The sequence below is a fragment of the Neocloeon triangulifer genome, unplaced genomic scaffold (genome assembly GCF_031216515.1).
Source record: "Neocloeon triangulifer isolate White Clay Creek 2 clone unplaced genomic scaffold, ASM3121651v1 ptg000014l, whole genome shotgun sequence".
NCBI classification, from domain to species: Eukaryota; Metazoa; Arthropoda; class Insecta; order Ephemeroptera; family Baetidae; genus Neocloeon; species Neocloeon triangulifer.
Genome location: NW_026775556.1, coordinates 5,677,275 through 5,697,926, shown reverse-complemented (window position 1 = coordinate 5,697,926; position 20,652 = coordinate 5,677,275). Strand labels below are relative to the sequence as shown.

The following is a 20,652-nucleotide window of genomic DNA, read 5'->3' as shown; positions in this document are numbered from 1 at the left end:
GGAAGAACCCGGTCTTATTATCCTTTTCAGAAGTGTTAAATTTGAAACCCAAACATCTTTCCGCGATGGGTTTTGTGACAAACGTTGTGGCCCAGTGCTCGATTTGTTTAAATTCGAGGGGGAAATCTTGCGAAAAGTTTGAGGCGCATTGATTGAATATATTTAAATCGTCCCCCTCATTAGAAATTGTCGTCCAAAATCTGCTATCCGTTGTAATTACCTCTATACAGAGACAATTTTCATTAGATGATTTTTTTTATCATATGAAACTTTACTAGAGGTTATGGAAAGCAAACAATTTTTTTCTGCCAGGGTTTCGAAAGCTAGTAGGGACATATTTCTTTTCATGCACATCTTGAAAGCATCAGGAACGTTGTACTATGTAATAGGAAAATAATTTAAACTTTCATTCTACATAACTCTTGTGTACAGTACTTGATCTTTGCCGAAAAAATAATCTCTTCCGCAAGCAGGTATTATTGTGCCGGCAGTAGCAGGAGCCTTTGTCGTAGTCGTGGAAGTGTCGTTTCTTTCTCCTAATTAAATTGTTAGTAGATTATTTATTTCAATTAACTTCCACCTTACTAGCCAAATTTACAGCTTCTAAGTAACTTTGGTACTGAAAGAAGAGAAAATTCCAATATTATCTCAAACCTGAAATAAAAATGTTTTTAATTTTACTTGATCAACAGCTTGATTGTATCTGCCGCATTTGATTTTGTCTAGTGCCGCCGACTAAAATAATTATTTTAATACATTCCAAGAACAAAAATTTTAATTATTAAAAATAATTTTATAACTCTCTCATGAAACAATTCAAATTTAAGGAAAGTTTTACAATGCGCCTAACTTAGAACTGCAATTAAATAAAAATTCTGTTTTATTTTAGCGATTTAAAATTGTAAAAACTAAAAATTGATCTTTAAATTATTAAACGTCCTAGGGCGGTTTTATAAAATCACGCGATCAAAGCGTCAGGTTGCAGAAGGCTTAATGTTGAACGTGAGGGTCAAATTTTAACAATCAAAATCCTTATTTTTCCATATAAAACCATTTGTAAAGTCTTGAACTTTGAAATTTAACAATACAATCATCATCAGACATTGCTCCAATCAGGCCATAATTATAAAAAACGCACGGATGAAATAATTTTTTTTTATCAAATATATACTTCTGCATCGATGGGGCCTGCCACACTTGTAGTCGACAGCCCTGAAGTTAGAACGACAGTTGACTTCCCAGTGGTCCCAACAGTTGTTCCTGTCACTCTGGCCGTGACCGTCGTCTCTCCAGTTTTGGTGGAGTTGCCAACAATGCCACTTGCCACGGTCGCTGCTGAAGAAGTGCCAAGTTTGTTCGCGTTAGAAGTGGAGGAAACGGAATTATTTGCATTGGTGTTCAAAGCAGTTTTTGTCGTCGTTTGACCCGTTTGTCCAGAGAGTGTTGTTTGCTGGACACTCAATCCTGGCCCCTTGGTAATGATGGTTTGGGCATCAGTTCCAAATGAGGTAGGACCAAAATAATTATTTGAAGAGCCATTGTTGCTGCCGGCTATAGGCAAAGATGACAAAGGGTTATTGGGATTGCTGGTTTCAGAACCAGCATTCCCAGAATTTTGTGCCTGTTGTGGGCCCCCCATTGAATTAATATTTCCTTGGCTGCTCGAATCTTGAGGATTTTCCGAGGCATTAAAATCTTGAGGATTTTTTGCCCCACCTATTTATTAATATTATATAATGATTTTATATTTTCTTTTATAGCAAAATATTTACTTGTCAGAACATCAGTATTTCCACCATTATTTAAAGCATTTGTGTCTGCAATAATATTATTGCCACCCCCATCAGTTCCATTCCCATACGCATTTGGTTGATTAATGGCACCAGTATTAACAGGCATTGTGAGCTGTCAGAAGGATTTAAAAACTTCATTAAATTTAAAATTATAAAAAAACGCTCATGCCTGATGAATTTTTGAGTTTTTATCGAATTTTTCTGGGATAGAAGTAGCTCCAAAATTAGGCTTTTTCTTTGATTTAAAGTTCATCCTAGTGGAATTCCGCTTGGCCCCTTGTTTGCACGATACGTTACCGCAACATTTAATCACTAAAGCCCTCGCAGTTTTCAATTGATCATTCTTTGAACTTTGTGAAACTGAAAAGGGTTTCCTTATCAAAACACTATTAAACTCATTGCAAATTAAGTTTAAAAAAAAATATTTGTTTAATACGCTTTGTTTTCTGCGCTTTCAGATCTTCTGAAAGAGCTTCAATCATCACAATCTGGAATGATTTTGATCAATTTTGTGTTTAAAAATAATGTTGTTTAAATCTCACCGAAAATATAGCAAAGAACAAAAAAGTCTTTGCTGTGGACGTGTTCATTGTGTTACCCCGAGTGCGTGGCGTTTTCAGGATAATGTGCAAAATCTTTGGAAGGTGAAAATTTTTAGTTTGAAAAATCGTGACGTCCAGGTAAACAATAGGCTCTGCGCACGTCATTTAAAATATAAATTTTAAAGGAGTCTGGTTTTTATTAAATGTTTTGTACAGGACGTAATGAATTGCGCAGTAATTTCGTCACAAATAATAATAAAGAGAAACACTACATCATTAGGAAGCCCATTGCCACAGCTTTCCAACTTCGTATGACGCATTTCGATACGAAAATTATAAAAATTAACGTAAATTAATAAGAATTTTATTTTATCATATTAATTTAACTATTATATTCTATAATTTGGAAGCATTGCCAATCTTTTTTCAAGAGCGAGTGAAGTTATAATAATATATTATCAGTAAAAATTAAATGAAACCAAATATTGGACGCTATATAGAAAAAAATGCAGTGACAAAAATTTCTTGTACCAAAAATACAGGATAATTATTTGTGAAGTTTAAAATATTATTATGTGATATAGTGTGATCTTTTATTTCCAGAAAAATGCGTTGAGCCTGAAGACAATCTGAAAAGCAAGCAAACAAAATTGTTGTTTACTGGCCAATTCTGGTTTTTTATTTTCCTCGCGGGTATAGTAAATTAACTGGTACCGCACTCATACTGATTCTTAGTGTAAGTCTAAATCCAAAGAATAATTCTCCCGAAACAATAAACAAGAAAAAAATTCTCCAAGGGCATCAAAATTGCTCATCGGAACTGCTCGTCCAACACAATCCGCCGGTCTAAGCCTTAAGGAACTCTGCATTCTGCATCAGATTAATTCATTGACATTATTATTATTTTTTCAATAATGTTTTGACCGCGCGGCGGCCGGGTCTGATCTTTTGGTGATGTCGGGGTTCTGCTATATTTCATGATACCGTTTCTGCTAATTTTTTCCATTTAAACTGTTTTTTATTTACTTGAATGTCTTGAGTAAATAAGTATAATAATTTTTAGCCTTTCCACGAGTTTTACGCGCTCCAGATTCATGTTCTGGCAAATCAGAACGCTCTGCAGCACGGACTCAATCGGATTGGTGGTGTGAAGAAAAAGGGGGCGTGTCTTTGTGTTTGTTTTGTTGAGCTGAAAAATAAGCCACGATCGTCTCATCGCATTTTGTGTTTTTTATTGATTTTCAAGCGCGCGACTAGTGTAATTACCGTCGATCTCATTGCTCCACATTCGACATGACCGAGTCCAAAGATCTTTGACCGTCGCGCTTTTTGATCGCACTCGAATCGACGCTGATAAAGAGACACTCTCGGAATGTTGATGCTGAACACCACGATGGAGACTGCAACTTAGGACTTCTTTTTTCGGGCTCTAACATGCGAATTTTGGCAGTTTTTCTGCTCGTTACCCCCCTTAGAATTTCGGGTAATAATTCTTAATCAGTTTAAAAAAATTTAAATTTAACCAACCTTCTAATTTTAGCCGCAGATGAACCGAATCCGATCGAGGTTTTCACACACTCGCCGTCGAAGGGGGGAAAGTCCCTTCTGATCATTCCGATCATCCAGAAGATTGTTGGTGACCAACTGAATTTGAGCTGCCATGTCAACCGAGATGACACAAAATATAATGTCTTTTGGCATGTACCACACATGTCACAAAATCGGTAATTTGATTTTAAGCGGAATTTCTTACTCCTTACTCATCATTATTGTACTTAATTTATATATTTACCCTGCATTGTTAAGTTTTTGCTCAATTTTTAACTACAGGTTTATTATTTTATTTTCAATTACTTCAAAATAATTATTTTGCTTTTCACGTGAATTAATATATGTACATAAAATAATATGATAATAATCAAGTGCATATTTACATGGCTTCACATAATATTGCTTCGTCTACTAAAATTTCATCTAAATACTGCGCATTTTAATGCATTTATATTAATAGGGAGCACAGGGTTATCAGAACTCCTGGTCCAAACAGCCTTCAGCTGGTAGTGGAGAATCTTCGAGACACCGACAACGGAGATTATGTATGCGAAGCGTTGCCAATCTTTGCTGAAAATGAAAAAGAGAGACTCTCACTTTCAGTCAAAGTCAACATAAAAAGTATGTAGAAAAATTTCTGTTTTTAAATGAAAATAAATGCAATCTCATTTTTTTTGAATATAACAATTTTTTGCAGTCAGACCTTCATGTGGAACTGGCATGTACCAGTGCCCAAATGGGCAGTGCATCGGGCGAAGGTACCTGTGCGACGGACGGGAAGACTGTAAATCGGGGGCAGATGAGTCTTCCTTGAACTGCGGTTAGTTCAGAAATTCTTTGTTAACAAATGTAAAGCAAGTTTTATTGCAACAGGTGAAGCCCCGTGCATAAACAAGCTGCACTGCAGTGATGGGCGGTGTATTCCGTTTTCTTGGTGTTGTGACAAGTACACCGATGTGAATTGCACCATTAAAGAGAAGCTCCCCTGTTGCCACAATATGCCTCGTAAGTTTATTTTTATTTGTGCAATAAGATGTTTCAGAACTTACAATGACATGAAAATTTAAATCTACATAAATTTTTTAATAAATGCATACTGAAAATGACCATTATTTCTCTCATGAAAATATTTTTTATGAAAAACAAACGTTTGCAGTTTATCGAGATTTTGATGAAAGAGGCCATCACATGGATCACAAACGCTATCACGATGATGGGATTCTCCAAACGACTATCTATGTAGCAGTAGGTATGTGAGCAGAGCACCCTTAAAATCAAATTAAATTCTGTAGAAAGAAATTCAGGTATGAGAATACATAACTGAATTTATTGTTCCTTTAAAAGGCACTAAGAGTATATTATTCTAGGAAATTTCTGACTATTCCAGAATAAATTTTTTTTAATGATAAGATTTTTAAACACAAAAAATTGCTTGCTTTTCTTTTTCGTTAATTTAAAATTTTAATAAAAATCATACCAATAAAAATAACAGTAAATGTGCAATTTCTTGATTGCAGGTAGTGCGATGGCCCTTTTGTTCATCGTGACTGTCCTAGTTGTAGCCATTTGTCGCATTCACCTGAAAAGGCAGTCGTTGCTCAACAACAGGTGTCAGACTAGCCGCAGTTCCTCGACAAGCCGTTCCCACCACCACCACCACATCCAGCCGCTGTACGAAATGTGCAGGGAACTGCACAACCCTGCCAATGATTTCCAGCCGACGCCTGGCTTCCTGGTAACGTACAATATCAACAACGGCGTCCAGTTTGTTGGCCGTCCTGTTAGCCCGCCACCCTACACTGAGGTGGTGAGCACCCCTCCTAGAGAAGGCCCGCCTCCGCCGTACATATCTCAAGAGAACCTGGTCAGGGCTGCCCAGCAGGAGCAACAGCAGACCAGCCAGAGTGAGGAGGGCGACGTCACTGACGCTTCAACTCCGTTGACCACCTCCGAGGACTGAATTTACTCTCCCTTGAAAATCGCCATTACCTGAGTTTTTTGAACAAATAATTTAGTTTCCTAGGTGACTTTTAGATGCAGTACAATGATGTAGTCTTAGAATTTTTTTTTATCAAAGTTTGGCATCATATCTTGATGGAATATATCGAAGAACCAAGTCTTCCACCCACGTATTTTAAATAACCTGTTGAAATCTCAAATCTTGTTTTCTCGTTTTGACGGAAAGCTATGAAATTTAATATTGTGATGTAGGTTATAAGATGCATAATGAGTCGATCATGATTTTTTCTGACTTAATTAACAACTATGATAGACAGTTGAATTAAAATTAATGAGCATGCTGCTTGCATTGATTTTAACAGATTATAGATGTAAAGACTTGATTGAAACTATATTATCATTTAATTCAAAATGCAGAGATATACTGTGTAAAGTTTTCAAATCTATCAGATCATACTTATTTGCCACTTAACATAATTTAATTATCCTGGAAAACATATCCAATGTTGGCAATTAATATTATTATTGAATTTATATAATCCAATTAGATTTTTTTAAATTTCAATTCAAGGGAATCTACTTGCCTTCTCTCTTTAGCTCTTTATTATATTGAAAATGTGTTTTATTATTTTTGTTCAGTGCCATCTATGTGAAGTTTTGGATAAAGAATAAAATATTTTAAACCATCTTTAAAAATGACCTTTAGTACACGTAGTGTCCTTATTATTTTTTAATTTCTCAAAATACAATCAAAACTTAATTTCGCTATTTTATTACTACGAAAAAGTGCTTCCGCATCGGCGCATCCGCAATGCAATAAAAAATAAGCACAAATTCGGAGAGGGCGTTATAATAAAAGGCAAAAAGGAATTCCATCTTGCAGTTTGCCATCTTGTTAAAAGGGTAAGGGGGCGACGGGGGCGTCGTCGTCGCCGCTTAAGGGGCGAGGCAGCAGCCTGAGCAGCCGCACCCGCAGTCAGCACTTGTTTACAAGTAGACTGATGTGAGTAGACACGCTAGTACATAGACAGTTATTGTGTGGATTGCAGAGTAAAAAAGTCAAAGAGTGCCTTAAATAACATTCAGTCCATTGTCTTATTCTGCCTCCAAATCCAAATGCAATCGTGCCAAAAGCAATCTACATATTGAACTATGAAATCGCCTACTCTACTCTCAGGGAGAGGGAGAACTTTGGTTTTTGATGCATCTTTTAAATGTTGGCATTCAATCTATTCAGTGTGTTATTTGGTCAAAATAATATTTATATAAGTATAAAGTCAAATTCAACCAGGCATTTAACACACACAAAACTGCGTCGGAGGCTAGCGCGGTGTCGCATTGCTATTTTTAATTATGTTTGCCCGTTTCTGCCAGCTCCAGTTTTTTAGATGCATTTTGGACAGACCCTAGAATATTTTGTCTATTTTGTCATAATTATGTATCTGACTCGCTAATAGCCAGTTGATAAATAAAAGGCGATAATTTCTGGGGGTCTTAATTAAATTTGGGTGTTGTATGTGGCGGTGGGCGTATCAATGTAATTTAACAATTATTAATTTTGTTTTCTATTGCAGTTATGTAAAAAGGAAAAAATATTTAATTGACAGCATCAAGAAAAGACTTTCAAGACTGCTTTGTACACCGTTTATAAATTGGTCAAATGAAGGAAATATGTATGTAAATAAAATTTTGTCGTAATGTACTCAATTTTATAACTATTTTCACTAGGGAGTAGAAACAAGGAAGTCATGGTAATGCATTGGTTGATAAGTCGGACGTGTCACGTCTTCATAATACTTGCCTGCTTAAGTACGGGTGAGTCAGACAGCAGTAAATAAATTAAAAGTTTAGGAACATCCTGACGATATATTGTCAGGTCAATAATTAAGACATCATCCATGTGCATTTTGCAATTGGTGTCTGGAGACACATTAGTTTACTGTATCTTTTTAAATGGATAATATGTGGCGCAAGGTTTTATAAAGAACTTTTAAATTAAATAATATCTTGAAAAAGACAACCTATGATGCTGTCCAAAAAACTACTCATACAATCTTAAAATATATTATCTTGATGTATGTTTCAGCCTCCGTCTTGGCGCAGTCACCACCAAAAGTTGAAGTTGACGTGAAGGAAAAGGTGGTCAAGGTTGGAGATCCCTTCGAGTTTGTCTGCAGGGTCGCCAGGCCAATTGAATATTGCGGAATCAAGTTCGGCACCACCAGCATCAAGATCAAGGAAAACACCAAGAGGGACGATCTCGAGTACTCTGGTCGTGGCTTCCAAAATGGAGAATGCGGAATCAAGATTTACAGTGTCAAGGAAAACATGCACGGAAACTTCACATGCACAGTCGGTTACCCTGACCTTAGTCTAGAAAGTGTCGGATTAACTCAATTAACGGTGGCCATCCCACCCACCAGCATCAAACTGACCACCAACAAAGAGGAGTACAAGGAGGGAGAGCAAATGGTAATGACCTGTTCAACTTCTGGTGCCAGGCCAGCACCAACAGTCACCCTCTTCCTTGGTAATTTTTTTTCAACAATACAACTGTGTTAAATTTTAATTATTTTATTTTAGACAATAACATCTTGAACACTAGCCGAAAGACTTCTGAGTCTGTCATCTTCAACCGCACTGCCAGCTACAAGGACAACAACAAGAGACTGGTTTGCAAAGCCACTCACCAGGCCCTCTCTGAGGATGATGTCAGGAGCAACGAGAAAATTCTGATTGTCTACTTCAAACCACAGCCTGGAGAGTTCATAAAAACATCACTCAAGGAAGGTGAGGAGGGAACTATCTCCGTGGACGTCTTTGCCAACCCAAAACCCAGATTTGACTGGAGGATCAATGGCGTCTCTCCAGACAATGCTGCTTTCAAAACTGTGACTGACCAGGAAATGAACAGTGTACGTTTTGCTCTAAATATTTTTTAAAGTTAATAATTTAATGAATATTATTTTAGGATGGTTCATACAGAGCTAAGCTTCTGATCAACAAAGTGACGCAAGATGACCTAACGAAGGAATTTGTTCTGACAGCTACCAACATACACGGCTCCGAGACTTACAGGGTCGAGATCACCTTTGCGTCTTTGGAATCTGAAGGTAAAATTTTACTTAATTATTTTGGCCAAAGTATTATTTAAATCTTTTATTTAGATGGAATAGGTGCTGGGGGAATAGTTGGCATCATTATGGCTATTCTAATTACCCTGGGAGGTGTTGGGCTTGCCTTATTTGCTCGCAGCACAGGTCGCTGGTGTTTTGCCCGTGAGTAAAATCAGTCGTGGTGTCCATAAATCCATCGTCTGCTACCTTGACATTGGAGTGTATATCAGGTCTGTAATTTTAGAGAGTCTTTGGAATGTCCGTTTCTAGGGACAACATCCTTTGCTTGAGAGACAAATTTATAGTTTTGAGATTTTTTTCCATTATTAAATAACCAAAAACAACATTTTATAACGATTTGAAATGAATTAAGAGCTGAAAATATTAATTCAAATATGCCTTTAATGGATCTATTTTACACAAAAGGTAAAGGGGCAAATAAACACCAGCAAATCCAAATCCGATAAGCTTACTTAAAGTTAGATTGTGAATTGTAAATATCTCCTAAATTTAATCTATTTTATGTATCCATCGTAGCAATATTTGTGGGAGTCTGGGGAATTTTTTTGGAATCAAGGAGCAAATTTTTTGTACCTTGGTCAGGCGTGAAAAAATTCCTGGAAAATAGAGTTCTTAGAATAAAAAATTTGTCCTGGTAAATGCTACACTTGATGTGCTTGACTTACACATGATTTCCGCTTTGAGAATATTTTAAACAGCATTCATTATAAATCAATTTGTGCGAAATTCAATTCAATGTACAAAATTGGACTAATTGCTATTAATCATGTATGTACCTGGCACCTGCTTATTATTATAATGATTATCTACCTCTGCAGAGAGTTACAAAACAAGAGTTGTCTCATTTTGTTTATGAAAATGTCAATAAAAAATACTCAGCAAGATCTGATCTAAATCAACCAAAATAAGCAATATAATTATTATTATGCTTGAATTATTATTTCACAAAAATTCACTTGGAGTTTTTTTATTATTCATTTAATCTTTTTATATAATTTAATAATATCATATTTTTTCTTTGCTTGTGAATTTCGTGCATTTTGTCCACCGAAATCGATTCCCGCCGAAACATTGTCTGATGTAATACAAAATTTTGCCACTCGTCCTCGCTCAAATTTTTTGACTCTCAGTTGATGCCGCGAGATGTCGGGAAGGTCGAAGCTTCGCGATGCGCGCGCAGCCGTAACTAGTAGCTGGTGGTTTTGACCGGGAGTCGGGGAGGAGAGTTGTAGCGTTTTCAAGGACCTGGTCGCATCTCAGCTTGTGTTCGGCATCAGCGTTGGACGCCATCCTTTATGTGTATATGCACCTGACTATTGTGTGAAGGAAGCCGACGGCACACACGTGGTGGATTAGCCATCCTCAGCAGCTCCTAATTATATACTTTCTAGTGACTGGAAAAGTTGAGCTCGTCCGATTCGTCCACTCGTCCGAGGAAGAAAAACAATTCGAATCATGTTGTGCTCAAGAGGTCGGACGGGCAGCGTCTTCGCGCTCCTCGCATTATTCACAGGTGAGTCTCTCAACCGGCACCTGATGCCCACCTTTACGAAAGCAATCACCACGCAAATTCAACCCCAAATGTCGCGCCCTCCACCCCTCGCCTGGGGCACAGCACAGATCCTCCCTGTTGATAACGCGCGCGAAATCGATCGCGGCGAATTTGGCCCGCCTCGCCGCCCTCAGGGCACGGGGAAAGTTCTCCCGATTCGCGCGATTCGGCCGCTGGCTGCCCACGAGGAGGCTCCGCGGCATTTTTATTTTCCCTTGATTGCCGGCAGACGCCAGGTGGCTGCTAAGCTTCCCCTTGCTAAATGAAATAGAAAAAACGCACAGGTACCGTACATACTCGAAATAATAATCTACCTGGCGGCTTCACCTGTCCCGCCGAGATAAAAGAACCAGCACCCGCTATTATATTTATCGCTGCGTTAATATAATTCGACTAGAGCTTCCTGCTTCATATTCCGTGTATGCAATTGCGCGAAAGGGTGAACGAAAGGGAAATTAAAGTAATAATCGCAATTATGAGCACGACACAAATTTCTAGAAATGATGAAAAAATTGTTTGAAGTTTTTATGATTTGGGATTTAACTCTGATTTTAAATTTAATATTACATTAAATTAAATCAAAGTTTTAAACTCATTTTCACTGGAAATTTAGAGGATTAAAACGGCAGTAAAATTTTATCTCAAATTTAGTCGTGAAATAATAAATCTATTAATTTTGTGAATTTTTAAACTTCTGTTGAAAAATGTTATCCTTTTAGCATCTTCTTCAGTTTCTTTCAGCTTCTTTTCAGTAGGACTTCATAATGATTTAACTGCTCTTATAAAGCTTTAATTTTTATCAATTTTATGATAGTTTTTCTTGAAATCAGGAAAAAAAATTTGAAAAATTTTTCAACGTAATTATGATCAACTTGTAAAAAAAACTCTCTTAAAAAAAAAATTCACATTGGACAAGACAAATCTAATTTTCCCCAAAAAACAGCTTTCACCAAATTTTGACCTTCAGTTTATCAAAGCGAACCCTTATTAAGAAGAAGTTTCTTGTTCCTCCTGTCGTTGATTTTTTTTTTTACCGATTTCCTAAAAGGAATGCCTTTTGTGTAGGTACCTGTGTATTTATGTAGGAACCAAATTTCCTCGCCAAGGTCAAGCCCGTAACAATACGCACAGCGCGGACAATGGCTGCCCAAGTTAGCCGAGTTTGAAGGAGTAACGGCCTGGATCTGCTACTATTATATTTGTAGCTCACACGTTAGTTTTGAACTCGCGGCGATAATAATACCTGATACCGTGTGCACTTGCGTGAAGTTCCCTGCGTACGTTGGTATAATTATCTGCGTTGTTTTTTTCATGTCCGATTTCAGTTCCGACTGCTTTGCGTAAATGAAAATACTCCAGAGGAAAAAATGCAATTAAAACCGGACAGAGTGATTTTCCGGCCGGACACGAGAGTTGTGTATTTTCGGGTTTTGTTTTTGTTGCGAGGCAGCGCAGCGCCGGGATGGAAAGGAAAGAAATATAAAAAGCCTCCTCGCTCACTATCTGCCTGCCTGGCTCGCCGGCCCGCCTCAGGTTAATTTCACGTCGTTGCAAGTTGAATAACCCTTTAACCTTCAGCGGTGTAAATGTATAATATTGTTGGCACGGCAAGACGAAAATTCAGATCTCCTCGCGCTTCCAAACTAGAGAATTGTGAAATTATTTTCTCGATTAAGTCAGATTAAAAAAATTTCAATTTGGTCGACGAAAATTAAAATTAAATGAAAGAAATCGAATTTGGTGACGTATGTTGGACACCGAAACCGGAGAATGACCAGAAAAAAAAACAACAGCTAATGCAAGTGACGCACGCTTTGTTCGTAATCCCTCTTTTGATCTGCAGTTGTTAGACAAAAGCAGAGTTGTTTTATATTTAATCCTATTAAATTTGGTGTAGGTGTCGACCGCGATGAGAGGCCTTGCAAGGTTAATAAAGGTTGAAATCAAATTTCTGGGTTGGAATTAAAAAACTTTTAAAGTCTTGAAACCTTTTGGCGTTAATGAACTTAAATAAGATTATATAGGTTTCATTTTGTGAAGACAATATACCTTTGTTCGCGATTAAAATTAAAAGTAAAAAATAAAACCTTTTAGAAGTGTTGTAAAAATTAAAATTAGCATTGGAATTAGTTTTTAAATTTGATACAATGGAGTGAATTAAATAGATTACTTACATAAAAATCATTCAACTTCGCCATTCACTGATGTAAACTTTGAATAATTCCAAATATTTTTGGTGAAAAACAAATGATATAAATTTTTAAATACTCGGAATTAAATTTAGAATGAATTATATTGAAAAAAAAAATTAAATGGTAAAATAATATCCAAGAAATTTAATTTAATCTTGTGAAAGGTTAACAAAAATCCAACGAAGAAGTTAAAAATATACCCTTTGGTGTTTTCCGAGCGAGACCGAGCGACTTCAGACTCGGTCTTTAACTCTAGAAGGGAATCGCCTACCACACCCACACGCATACTTGTGCATTTCGCCAAATCACTTGAGCATATTTGATATTTATGCATTTCGTTGAGACCTGCGAGTGACGACCAGGCCGCTTTAAAAAGGTGATTGTTTTGTTTGGCGTGGCCTGTGCGTCATTATCTTGGATGAGTGACTGCGTGTCTGTGCATCACGAAATCCACATCCATATCAAGAGAGAGACACAAAAAAACTCAGCGTCCATGCTTTTACCTGGGCAAGATAATTAAAAATCGGCTTTTGTGTGTACGTGTCTCTGAAATCTGTACAAATTAATGAAAATCAGAGAGAATGTGGATCAAAATGAATTGGTTTTGCGACCGCCCATTGCGATTCGGAATTGTGCCGTGAAAATTGATGCTGCACATTTTTGCAGCTGAAATGAAGTGGCGATAAATAAGATTTTGCCAGAGTAATTAATGGTGGTTGCGAGTCAATAAAATATTTCACCAAGTGTTGCGTACCAGCTGCGGTCGTAAAACGAAAAAATGCCACAAGAAGATGTATTGCGGCAAATATTGCAGCGCGAGTGAAACGCTTCGAAAGTGCGTCGGTTGGATTATGCATTTTCTCACTCCTTTCTCCGAAGAGACACTTCTTCAAATTAATAATGCAAACGAAACTTTTTTCTTATCTCGAAATTTATCTTGGGAAAGCAAGCGATTTCAGATCAGAGGTGAAAATTCGCGGACCTTTTGTGGCGGCACAAGCGTTACAATTAAATTTTCATAATTTGCACACGTGAGACAAGGTTGGTCGCGGAATTCCGATGAAAGTGGTTTGCCGGAAAGACGTTATTTGTCAAGCAGTTGTAAACATGATAAACGCCAAGGTGGATTCCAGGAAACGAATTTTATTGTTATCAATTTCGATCTTTATTCATTTGACCAGGAACTTTTGTTTGTTCAAGACTGCCAACGATGCGTGCTAAAAATTATCTTTGACTTTAATCAGAAGCGATAAAATTAATTCATTGACCTTGGCAAATATACAGAACGATACCGATACCGACTGATAAAATAAGCACATTTATGATACGAATCAATGATTTTTTCCATTCGTTTTGTCGTTTATTTGATCGATTTGAATATAACTTCTTTTAAAATTGAATTAAAAAAAATACAAAACAAAACATTCCGAATGTGTTTGGAAGAGAGCCGACCTGCGTTTCATCGGCCCGTGACGACCGCGTCCCCACAATTTCAATAGGTTTCGTCTCCTTCTGAAGAACGCTCAACCCACTTTAATTGCCGCTCTATTAGAAAAGGAGTGTCTTGCTTGAAACTCAATTCGAGTGTCATAACAATAAAAACCACTTTGCATAATCGCGCCAGACCGCGCTCGCAGATCAGATGTTCCGGTGTCGATTTCGCGCCATTCCGCAACAAGAAGGGAGACGAAAATATAATTATGCACACATGTTGGTACGTAATATTTATTTTGGTCGCTGATTACGTATGTACTCGGCAGAGTCAGGAGCAGGTTGCTCGGCAGATCCGCACAAAAACGTTGGCTTACCCTTGACGGTGAATCGGCACATTTTCCACCCGGGAGCCAGAGAGAAACCTGAACTGGCGAGAAAATTTCTCATTAATGATGATGAAATAGAATTTGATACGTTAAGAAGGCTTCTCACTAATGCTCTTTGAGAAAAAGAGTGAAAAGCAGCTTATGTTAAAAAAATTATGATAAAAACGAAATTAATTACGCAGAAGCAATGTTCAGAAATATTATTTTGAAGTTGAAATTCCGACTTGAAGTTATTTATAAAATTTTTTTTTTTTTTAAATCGTTCTTTATCAACTTCAAATAGAGGGAAAAATAACAAAGAGTTCGAAAAAATTAAAAAACGAATGATTATTTTCATGGCGTGTGAAAATAATTCTCACTTGGTTCCAGTGTAAAATTTAATAGGTTTTTTTTCCAATTTTTCAACATGAACAAAGTGACTGTGAGAATTGTACATAAATCATAAAAATGGTGCAAGGCCACACCCGAATTGAAGGGTGCTACATTTTTTAACGCTTGGCCTGCTGCACTAGCGTGCTGGCGGGGGCTGCGTTTGCAGTTAGCCAGAGAGGAAGTGAAGCGGCCGCGCATAAAATAAATAGGAAGTACAGTTTCGAGCAAACCAGGCATGGCCGGCGTTTTCTTTCTTCGCCGATTGGCGATGGTGGTTTTCGCCATGCCCCAGTACATGCCTATACCTGGAGAAAGGGACACGCTGCACTCGTCGCGCCTATTGTTCGCTGCGGGCAGATGTATGTGCGGCTAGATAGATCGATGGATGCACTGACCCACATTGATACTTGCTACACTTCAGTATTGCCAGAATCGCTCTCTGATTAAAGAGGAAACTGCAGGTCGAGTTTCTTTCTGACCGCAAGAAGCGCACTGATGAGCATATTGGCGGTTTTCCTCTGAATATATTTATATGCAAGCAACTTTGCAGCCGAAAGGGCGGCTATTGTTTCAAGTAGTTGCGGTCGTTGCTTTTTAATTGGTGCGACGATATATGCTCATTTTTTGCTAGGAAAGCAGGTGGTGAGAAACTTGTGAACATATATTTAGATGGACATTATTTATTGCTTGCAGAGATAGGTCAGAACAATCGTGAATATTAAAATTTTAGCTTACATTTCAGAGATATTTGACCGTTCTAATTGAACAAAATCTTAAAACTCTTGAACGCTTGAATTTGAAAAGAAAAATGAAGCAAAACGTCTTTATTTTAATCATAAGTTACACAAAAATAAATATTTAACTGGAAAGACTGGAAGCAAAAATAGTTTTAATATGTTTTTGCGGCAAATTCTTTCTTCTTTACCGTAATTTAGTCAAATGTATACATCTCTAAAGTTTGGTCAAATACATCCGTGAATAGAGCGCCAAAAGTGATATGTGCGGTTTCTTTACTTTCCGCATGACGTTGAATCATTTGACCTTCAACATTTACAGACTTATAGAGCAAAATAGAATTTCGATATGACTAATTGTAAGGCAGGATAATTATTAGCCCATATTGCAGTAGCGCGAAAATAATTAAAAAAAATTCATATTGTAATTCTTAAAGAATAATGCGTCAACTTCAAACCCATTACTAACCATTTTCCATCATTTAATTACCCACTGTGCAAGTGCTGGATTCTGAGAATAGACTTTTCCTCTGTGCCTAAATCCGTCCAAAAGTTTATCACCCACCAACCGAGTGTATAAAACAACAAACCAACTCAAACTCTCTGTTTGTGTATCGTGGGAATCTCTGGCCACACTCGCACAGATTTTGAGCAGCACAGTTCGCAGCCGTTCATCAAGAGCTAGGAGATAAAAAGTGGTCGGCTGACCTGTTACACGCCGCAATTTGCATGCATAGAAGTCAGAGGCGGAGATAAAAAATCGAAATAACAGTTCAATTATTCTAAAACCGCTCGCTTGGGAATGAGTTTTGTACCATTGTGGAAGAAAAATTAATTGCAAGAGGAGTAAAAAGAAGAAAGACTTCTTCTTCCCACCTGTTTGCCGGTGGCGTCGTGTGATTTGAATTTCGACCGAGACTTTCTTTCTAATAAACGTTCACTTTTCTTGGGCCGGTTTTATAGTTTGGGGCGGTTGTAGGTCACGTTAATTTCACTGCCCGCCGCGGGCAATGATGAGCTCACGACCTCTCTCTTGCCAGCAAACTCCAAGATGCGTCGTTGCGATTGTTATTATTTTTTACTTCATATCTTTCTCTCATGCCTCGGTGCAAATAGACGCTACCAATTACCATTGTAGCGGTGCAGCGCGGGCGAAATGGAACAAAAAAACCGCTCAGCCCTATCCGCGCGCCAGCCAATTCTTTTGTGCCGTCAACGTTGCCGCCGCAATTGTTGCACCTGCACTTATCAATTGAGCCAATTTCCGACGATGCCAACAAAAACTGTCAGTCCTGGTTTCGTTCGAAACTGCCTCAATTATCGCCAGCACCTCAAAATTGTTAACTGATTCCAATTTATTAGAAACATAAAGTACACAAAAGAAGAATTTTTCAAGAGAGTCTTCGGAAAAAAATCATGTTATTTACTTGAAGGTGCGTATTATTCTTTTTTTTTTATTTAATTAAGTTCAAATTTTCTAAAATAAATGTATTTCTCTCAAAGTTTTCATAATTTTTGGTTATTATTTATTTTACACCTTTCAATTTGTTAGTAAAATTAAACCTCAAATTAATGATTTTCTTAAATGTTCTATTCCTAGTTATTTCAGTTTTTACTAAATTATGTAATAAAGAAAAAATATTGCTCAGATTTAATTATCGCCCTAATTGATGAAGCAAATTTTGGTTCGGCAGACCACAAATTTGATTTATGAGCTAACTTTTGGCAACCACGCTATTCATCGGAGAAACCAAAGAATGACGCATCACAACTTGAGGCGCATCTTCTTCTTTCGTCAAGCGTTGAAAAAGTTGAGTGAAACTAAATACCTCGCTAACCGATCCGGTTTTCGAGTAAAGCGGCAAAAACAAAACTGGCTGGATTTTATTTTTTGCTCAACGAAGTTGCCTTGTTGACGCTTTAATTACCGAAGCATAGCACAGAAGTTAGCACCAAAGAAGGCGGCGTGTGATTTATTAGCTGCCTTTACCGCGCGCTTACTTAGTTGGTTTGCATCTGCTTCTCATCGGCACAGAAATAAATTTTAAACAACACACAAGAATCTCGGTAAAGAAAGTCGTGGTGCGCGATTTCAATTTCAAATGAAGTTTCACATCGCAATGCAGTGGCGCCGACCCTGAAATAAAAAGCGGCTAAATTCAAGTACCATTCATTATGCATCTCTTTCTCTCTCGCTCGCTTTGGATGATTATGCAGCTCGGGGCGTTTTCTGAAAGCTCAGCAGCTTTAGTGCACCCTTCGCGTCGCCCGCCTCCCCTCATTGGGGCCACTCGAATGGCAGCCACCAACGAGAGTGGCCTATTATCACACACGCAGCGCAAACACACACGGAATGCCATGTGCATTCAAATTTATTTTCGTCTGAGATGCATTAGCCCTTGTTAATGCAACGCTCGCCCCAACATTCGAATGCTTATCTGGCAGTAAACACGCATTAAGCCGCTCAAAATTTCAAATGCACATCATGAACAACTATTTGATTTCCTGTACTAATTATAACGACGTGATTTCCCTTAAGTGGTCCGACTGAGTGAGCTTCCAGCCCAAGATTTCTCTTAACCTAACGATAAAATAATGCTCATTGGTGTATAATCGCGGCTCCAAACTACAGAGAGAGTTGAAAGGTCGCGACAAAGAGAAAATTTCTTCACGCGTGCGAGCGTCCGTCTCTGATGGCAAATATCAGAGCCAATAACTTTGGAATATATGCTCAAACCATTTTGTCTTTCACGCAAATTAGATAATTTTAGTTAAAACCACGAAAACTTTCTAAATTATGCCATTCTAAAATAAATTGCAAATGGAATTGATAAGAAAAACTTGAGCCATTTGATGCAGCACATAAAAAAGAAAGGTTTTTTTGTTACTGACAGTTACTCAAAACAGATCAAGCTCTGTCTACTTTTTTAACTATGATTGATATTCAACAATTTCGGTGTTAGTTTCCTGCTCCTTCAGCTGCTGAAGCAAAAAACGTTGACAAGTGTTATCTAAATCATCTTAACTAGCAGTGACCCATGCTGTATCCGTTTCTGAAATCAACAATGCCAAAAAAAAAATTAATAATACTCTCTTAAAATCTCAAAATAACTTACAGTTTATTGATTAGTTATTTTATTATTGTTGCAGTTGTTTATTTGGCACTTGATACAATCCCATTTTGTTTAAAATCAATAATTAAGTAAATAAAAATATTTGAAAATAAATGTTTTTAATATCTCATCATATACTCGTATGATAAAAAAGAAGTTGAAAACGCTGAGAAAAAAATCTTACCATTTATTGCCGACATTTGCATTCATAGACTATTTATAGAGATTAAGTACCCAGATTTAAAGATTCTCTTCTTCAGCGCTTCAATGCTCGGAGATTTACAAGTGGCCCAGAAAAAGCGCTCTCCACCTAACGAGCCGCCGCTGCTATTTATCACATGGTTAATTAGCCTCTGGCACCACCAGTGCAACCAGACCAAATTGATTCATAATCGCAACATTTTTTTCAGCCGCGAAAAGAGAGTTAGAAAATAGTGAAACTTGTATTTTCGATCGGTTCTGCTGCGTACACAGAATTTCTTGTCAAACATCGATCAGCACGGATTATTTCTACTCCATGCTGGCTGATCACAAGATTGTGAATTCTTCCGCTTGACTCGGCTCGACTTTTTCCGATCCGCTTCGGCCGCCGACGGTGCATCAAAAAATCCATAACTCGATTCAGGCATGGCTAATTGCACGACATACTCTTTCTTGTTGCTCCAACTCTGTATGTGCGCATCTCTCTGCGATTTCTTGATTCAGTCGAGCGTGCGCCGAAAAAGAAGGGTTGCTCGCTTTGTCCGCCTATAGCCTTTCTATACTGATAAGATTGATCGTCCCCCGAATAAAAAGAAGAAGCAGCATTCGGACAGACAAGGTACACAAAAAAATTGCTGGCAGCACCTCACGTTCCTTCTGTGCAAATAATGCGTGAATGTTGCCCCCGAACAAACCGATAATATTTCGCTCCAAGGGGGATGGAATCATTATCGAAAAAAAGAATCTTGTTGCACAAAAGCTGTATAAATAAGAGTAAGAAATAAAATATGGCAGAATTATTATTTTTTTATCAATTTTTTTTTAAATTTGTACATTATTTAGATGAATAAAATAAGCAGCTAATAAAAAAGTATGAAATTGAAAATTTTGAAAGTAAATCGACAAATAATCAAGGTGAAAGTATGGTCAAAAGAACAAAAAATCCCTTCTTTAAATATTTCGCTTGTGGAAATGTAACTCGTCGAAAACGTGCTCCATTTATAGAGAAATGGACACGACTGACTCGCTGCTCAAACAATGACACAATTGCGTTTGGCAAAAAGTGTCACTTTGCGCGAATGAACAGGACACCTTTACATTTGTGACTGCGAGTGACCTCGGCCGACCAGTTATTTTCCAGCCGGGTTCGCACCTCTTTGTATTATTTATTATTTTGTAAATTGATCAGGTGTCGCGGCTTTTTGTGAGCACGTCTCGTCTCGATTCTTCCTTTCCTGCTGGCAGGTTTCGCGTCCCGACTTATTTGTACCCGCGCGGCGTGCTAATTGCAAAGGCACATATTTGCTCTTGGCATTCGTGACAAGTTAATACACACGGGCAGGTCAATACTTGCGCTCGCACTACAACGTGAGTTGGAGAGTGAATTCATCGCGCGGAGACATTGTTGGTGCCGTTGAACCCTTTCAACTGCCCAGCCGCGCGCGCGGGAAATCGGCCAAACAGGATTACACGCACCGTCAGCGAAAAGCAGGAGTGCGAATATGTCGCGGCATAAAATTGCGCACTAATCGATGTACCTCCGTACAAAGCTTTTGATAAGATCAGTGCGATTGGAAATCCTGCTAGTGCAGCGCGAGACGGAATTTGCATCAAATTAATTTCAATCAGATTGCAAATTTTTTGTTTCCATAAGCGGTGCAAGTATTCAGGTTGTGAAAATTTTCA

At 37.8% G+C, this 20,652-nt stretch overlaps 4 protein-coding genes across 8 annotated transcripts in view; 3 read left to right on the top strand and 1 right to left on the bottom strand.

Annotated features, from left to right (window-relative positions):
• Positions 1-565: 565 nt before the first annotated feature.
• LOC132201589 (uncharacterized) lies at positions 566-4,069 on the bottom strand. Its single transcript, XM_059627847.1, has 6 exons — positions 2,336-4,069; positions 2,230-2,281; positions 1,773-2,153; positions 1,172-1,716; positions 682-735; positions 566-619 (listed from the first exon to the last, which is right to left on the bottom strand). The coding sequence occupies exons 3-6, from the start codon at positions 1,897-1,899 to the stop codon at positions 566-568; spliced, it is 780 nt and encodes a 259-aa protein (XP_059483830.1). The 5' UTR covers positions 1,900-2,153; positions 2,230-2,281; positions 2,336-4,069.
• LOC132201092 (low-density lipoprotein receptor class A domain-containing protein 3-like) lies at positions 3,507-6,553 on the top strand. The gene is made up of 7 exons (XM_059627000.1): positions 3,507-3,818; positions 3,876-4,059; positions 4,347-4,507; positions 4,584-4,706; positions 4,760-4,891; positions 5,043-5,135; positions 5,404-6,553. The coding sequence occupies exons 1-7, from the start codon at positions 3,770-3,772 to the stop codon at positions 5,844-5,846; spliced, it is 1,185 nt and encodes a 394-aa protein (XP_059482983.1). The 5' UTR covers positions 3,507-3,769; the 3' UTR covers positions 5,847-6,553.
• A 164-nt stretch (positions 6,554-6,717) lies between these two features.
• On the top strand, positions 6,718-9,907 carry LOC132201093 (fasciclin-3-like). 2 transcript variants are annotated; one of them, XM_059627001.1, is made up of 7 exons: positions 6,718-6,848; positions 7,420-7,518; positions 7,574-7,660; positions 7,932-8,375; positions 8,429-8,760; positions 8,817-8,958; positions 9,013-9,907. In XM_059627001.1, exons 2-7 carry the CDS (start codon positions 7,506-7,508, stop codon positions 9,129-9,131), a joined length of 1,137 nt encoding a protein of 378 aa, XP_059482984.1. In that variant the 5' UTR covers positions 6,718-6,848; positions 7,420-7,505; the 3' UTR covers positions 9,132-9,907. The 2 variants fall into 2 exon arrangements, with proteins under 2 accessions (XP_059482984.1, XP_059482985.1); XM_059627002.1 differs by lacking the exon at positions 6,718-6,848 and adding an exon at positions 6,935-7,061.
• Positions 9,908-10,183: 276 nt separating this feature from the next.
• LOC132201091 (fasciclin-3-like) overlaps positions 10,184-20,652 on the top strand; it is a 30,402-nt gene continuing 19,933 nt past the window's right edge. For 2 of the 4 annotated variants that reach the window (XM_059626996.1, XM_059626995.1), the window contains exon 1: positions 10,184-10,495. In XM_059626996.1, coding sequence (XP_059482979.1) covers positions 10,438-10,495 — 58 coding nt within the window. In that variant the 5' untranslated portion in view covers positions 10,184-10,437. The remainder of the gene's footprint in view (positions 10,496-20,652) is intronic. The other 2 variants (XM_059626998.1, XM_059626997.1) reach the window with 2 other exon arrangements.

What these genes read in the sequence shown, in the direction of transcription:
- LOC132201589 (XM_059627847.1), bottom strand. Translation starts at nt 1,899, where the DNA reads ATGCCTGTTAATACTGGTGCCATTAATCAACCAAATGCGTATGGGAAT. An exon ending in AAATACTGATGTTCTGACAA is followed by an intron (nt 1,717 to 1,772) that starts GTAAATATTTTG and finishes ATTAATAAATAG; the next exon opens with GTGGGGCAAAAAATCCTCAA. An exon ending in ACAATCAAGCTGTTGATCAA is followed by an intron (nt 620 to 681) that starts GTAAAATTAAAA and finishes CTCTTCTTTCAG; the next exon opens with TACCAAAGTTACTTAGAAGC.
- LOC132201093 (XM_059627001.1), top strand. An exon ending in ACTTGCCTGCTTAAGTACGG is followed by an intron (nt 7,661 to 7,931) that starts GTGAGTCAGACA and finishes TGTATGTTTCAG; the next exon opens with CCTCCGTCTTGGCGCAGTCA. An exon ending in AACAGTCACCCTCTTCCTTG is followed by an intron (nt 8,376 to 8,428) that starts GTAATTTTTTTT and finishes ATTTTATTTTAG; the next exon opens with ACAATAACATCTTGAACACT.
- LOC132201092 (XM_059627000.1), top strand. Translation starts at nt 3,770, where the DNA reads ATGCGAATTTTGGCAGTTTTTCTGCTCGTTACCCCCCTTAGAATTTCG. An exon ending in TGAGTCTTCCTTGAACTGCG is followed by an intron (nt 4,707 to 4,759) that starts GTTAGTTCAGAA and finishes TTATTGCAACAG; the next exon opens with GTGAAGCCCCGTGCATAAAC. An exon ending in GACTATCTATGTAGCAGTAG is followed by an intron (nt 5,136 to 5,403) that starts GTATGTGAGCAG and finishes TCTTGATTGCAG; the next exon opens with GTAGTGCGATGGCCCTTTTG.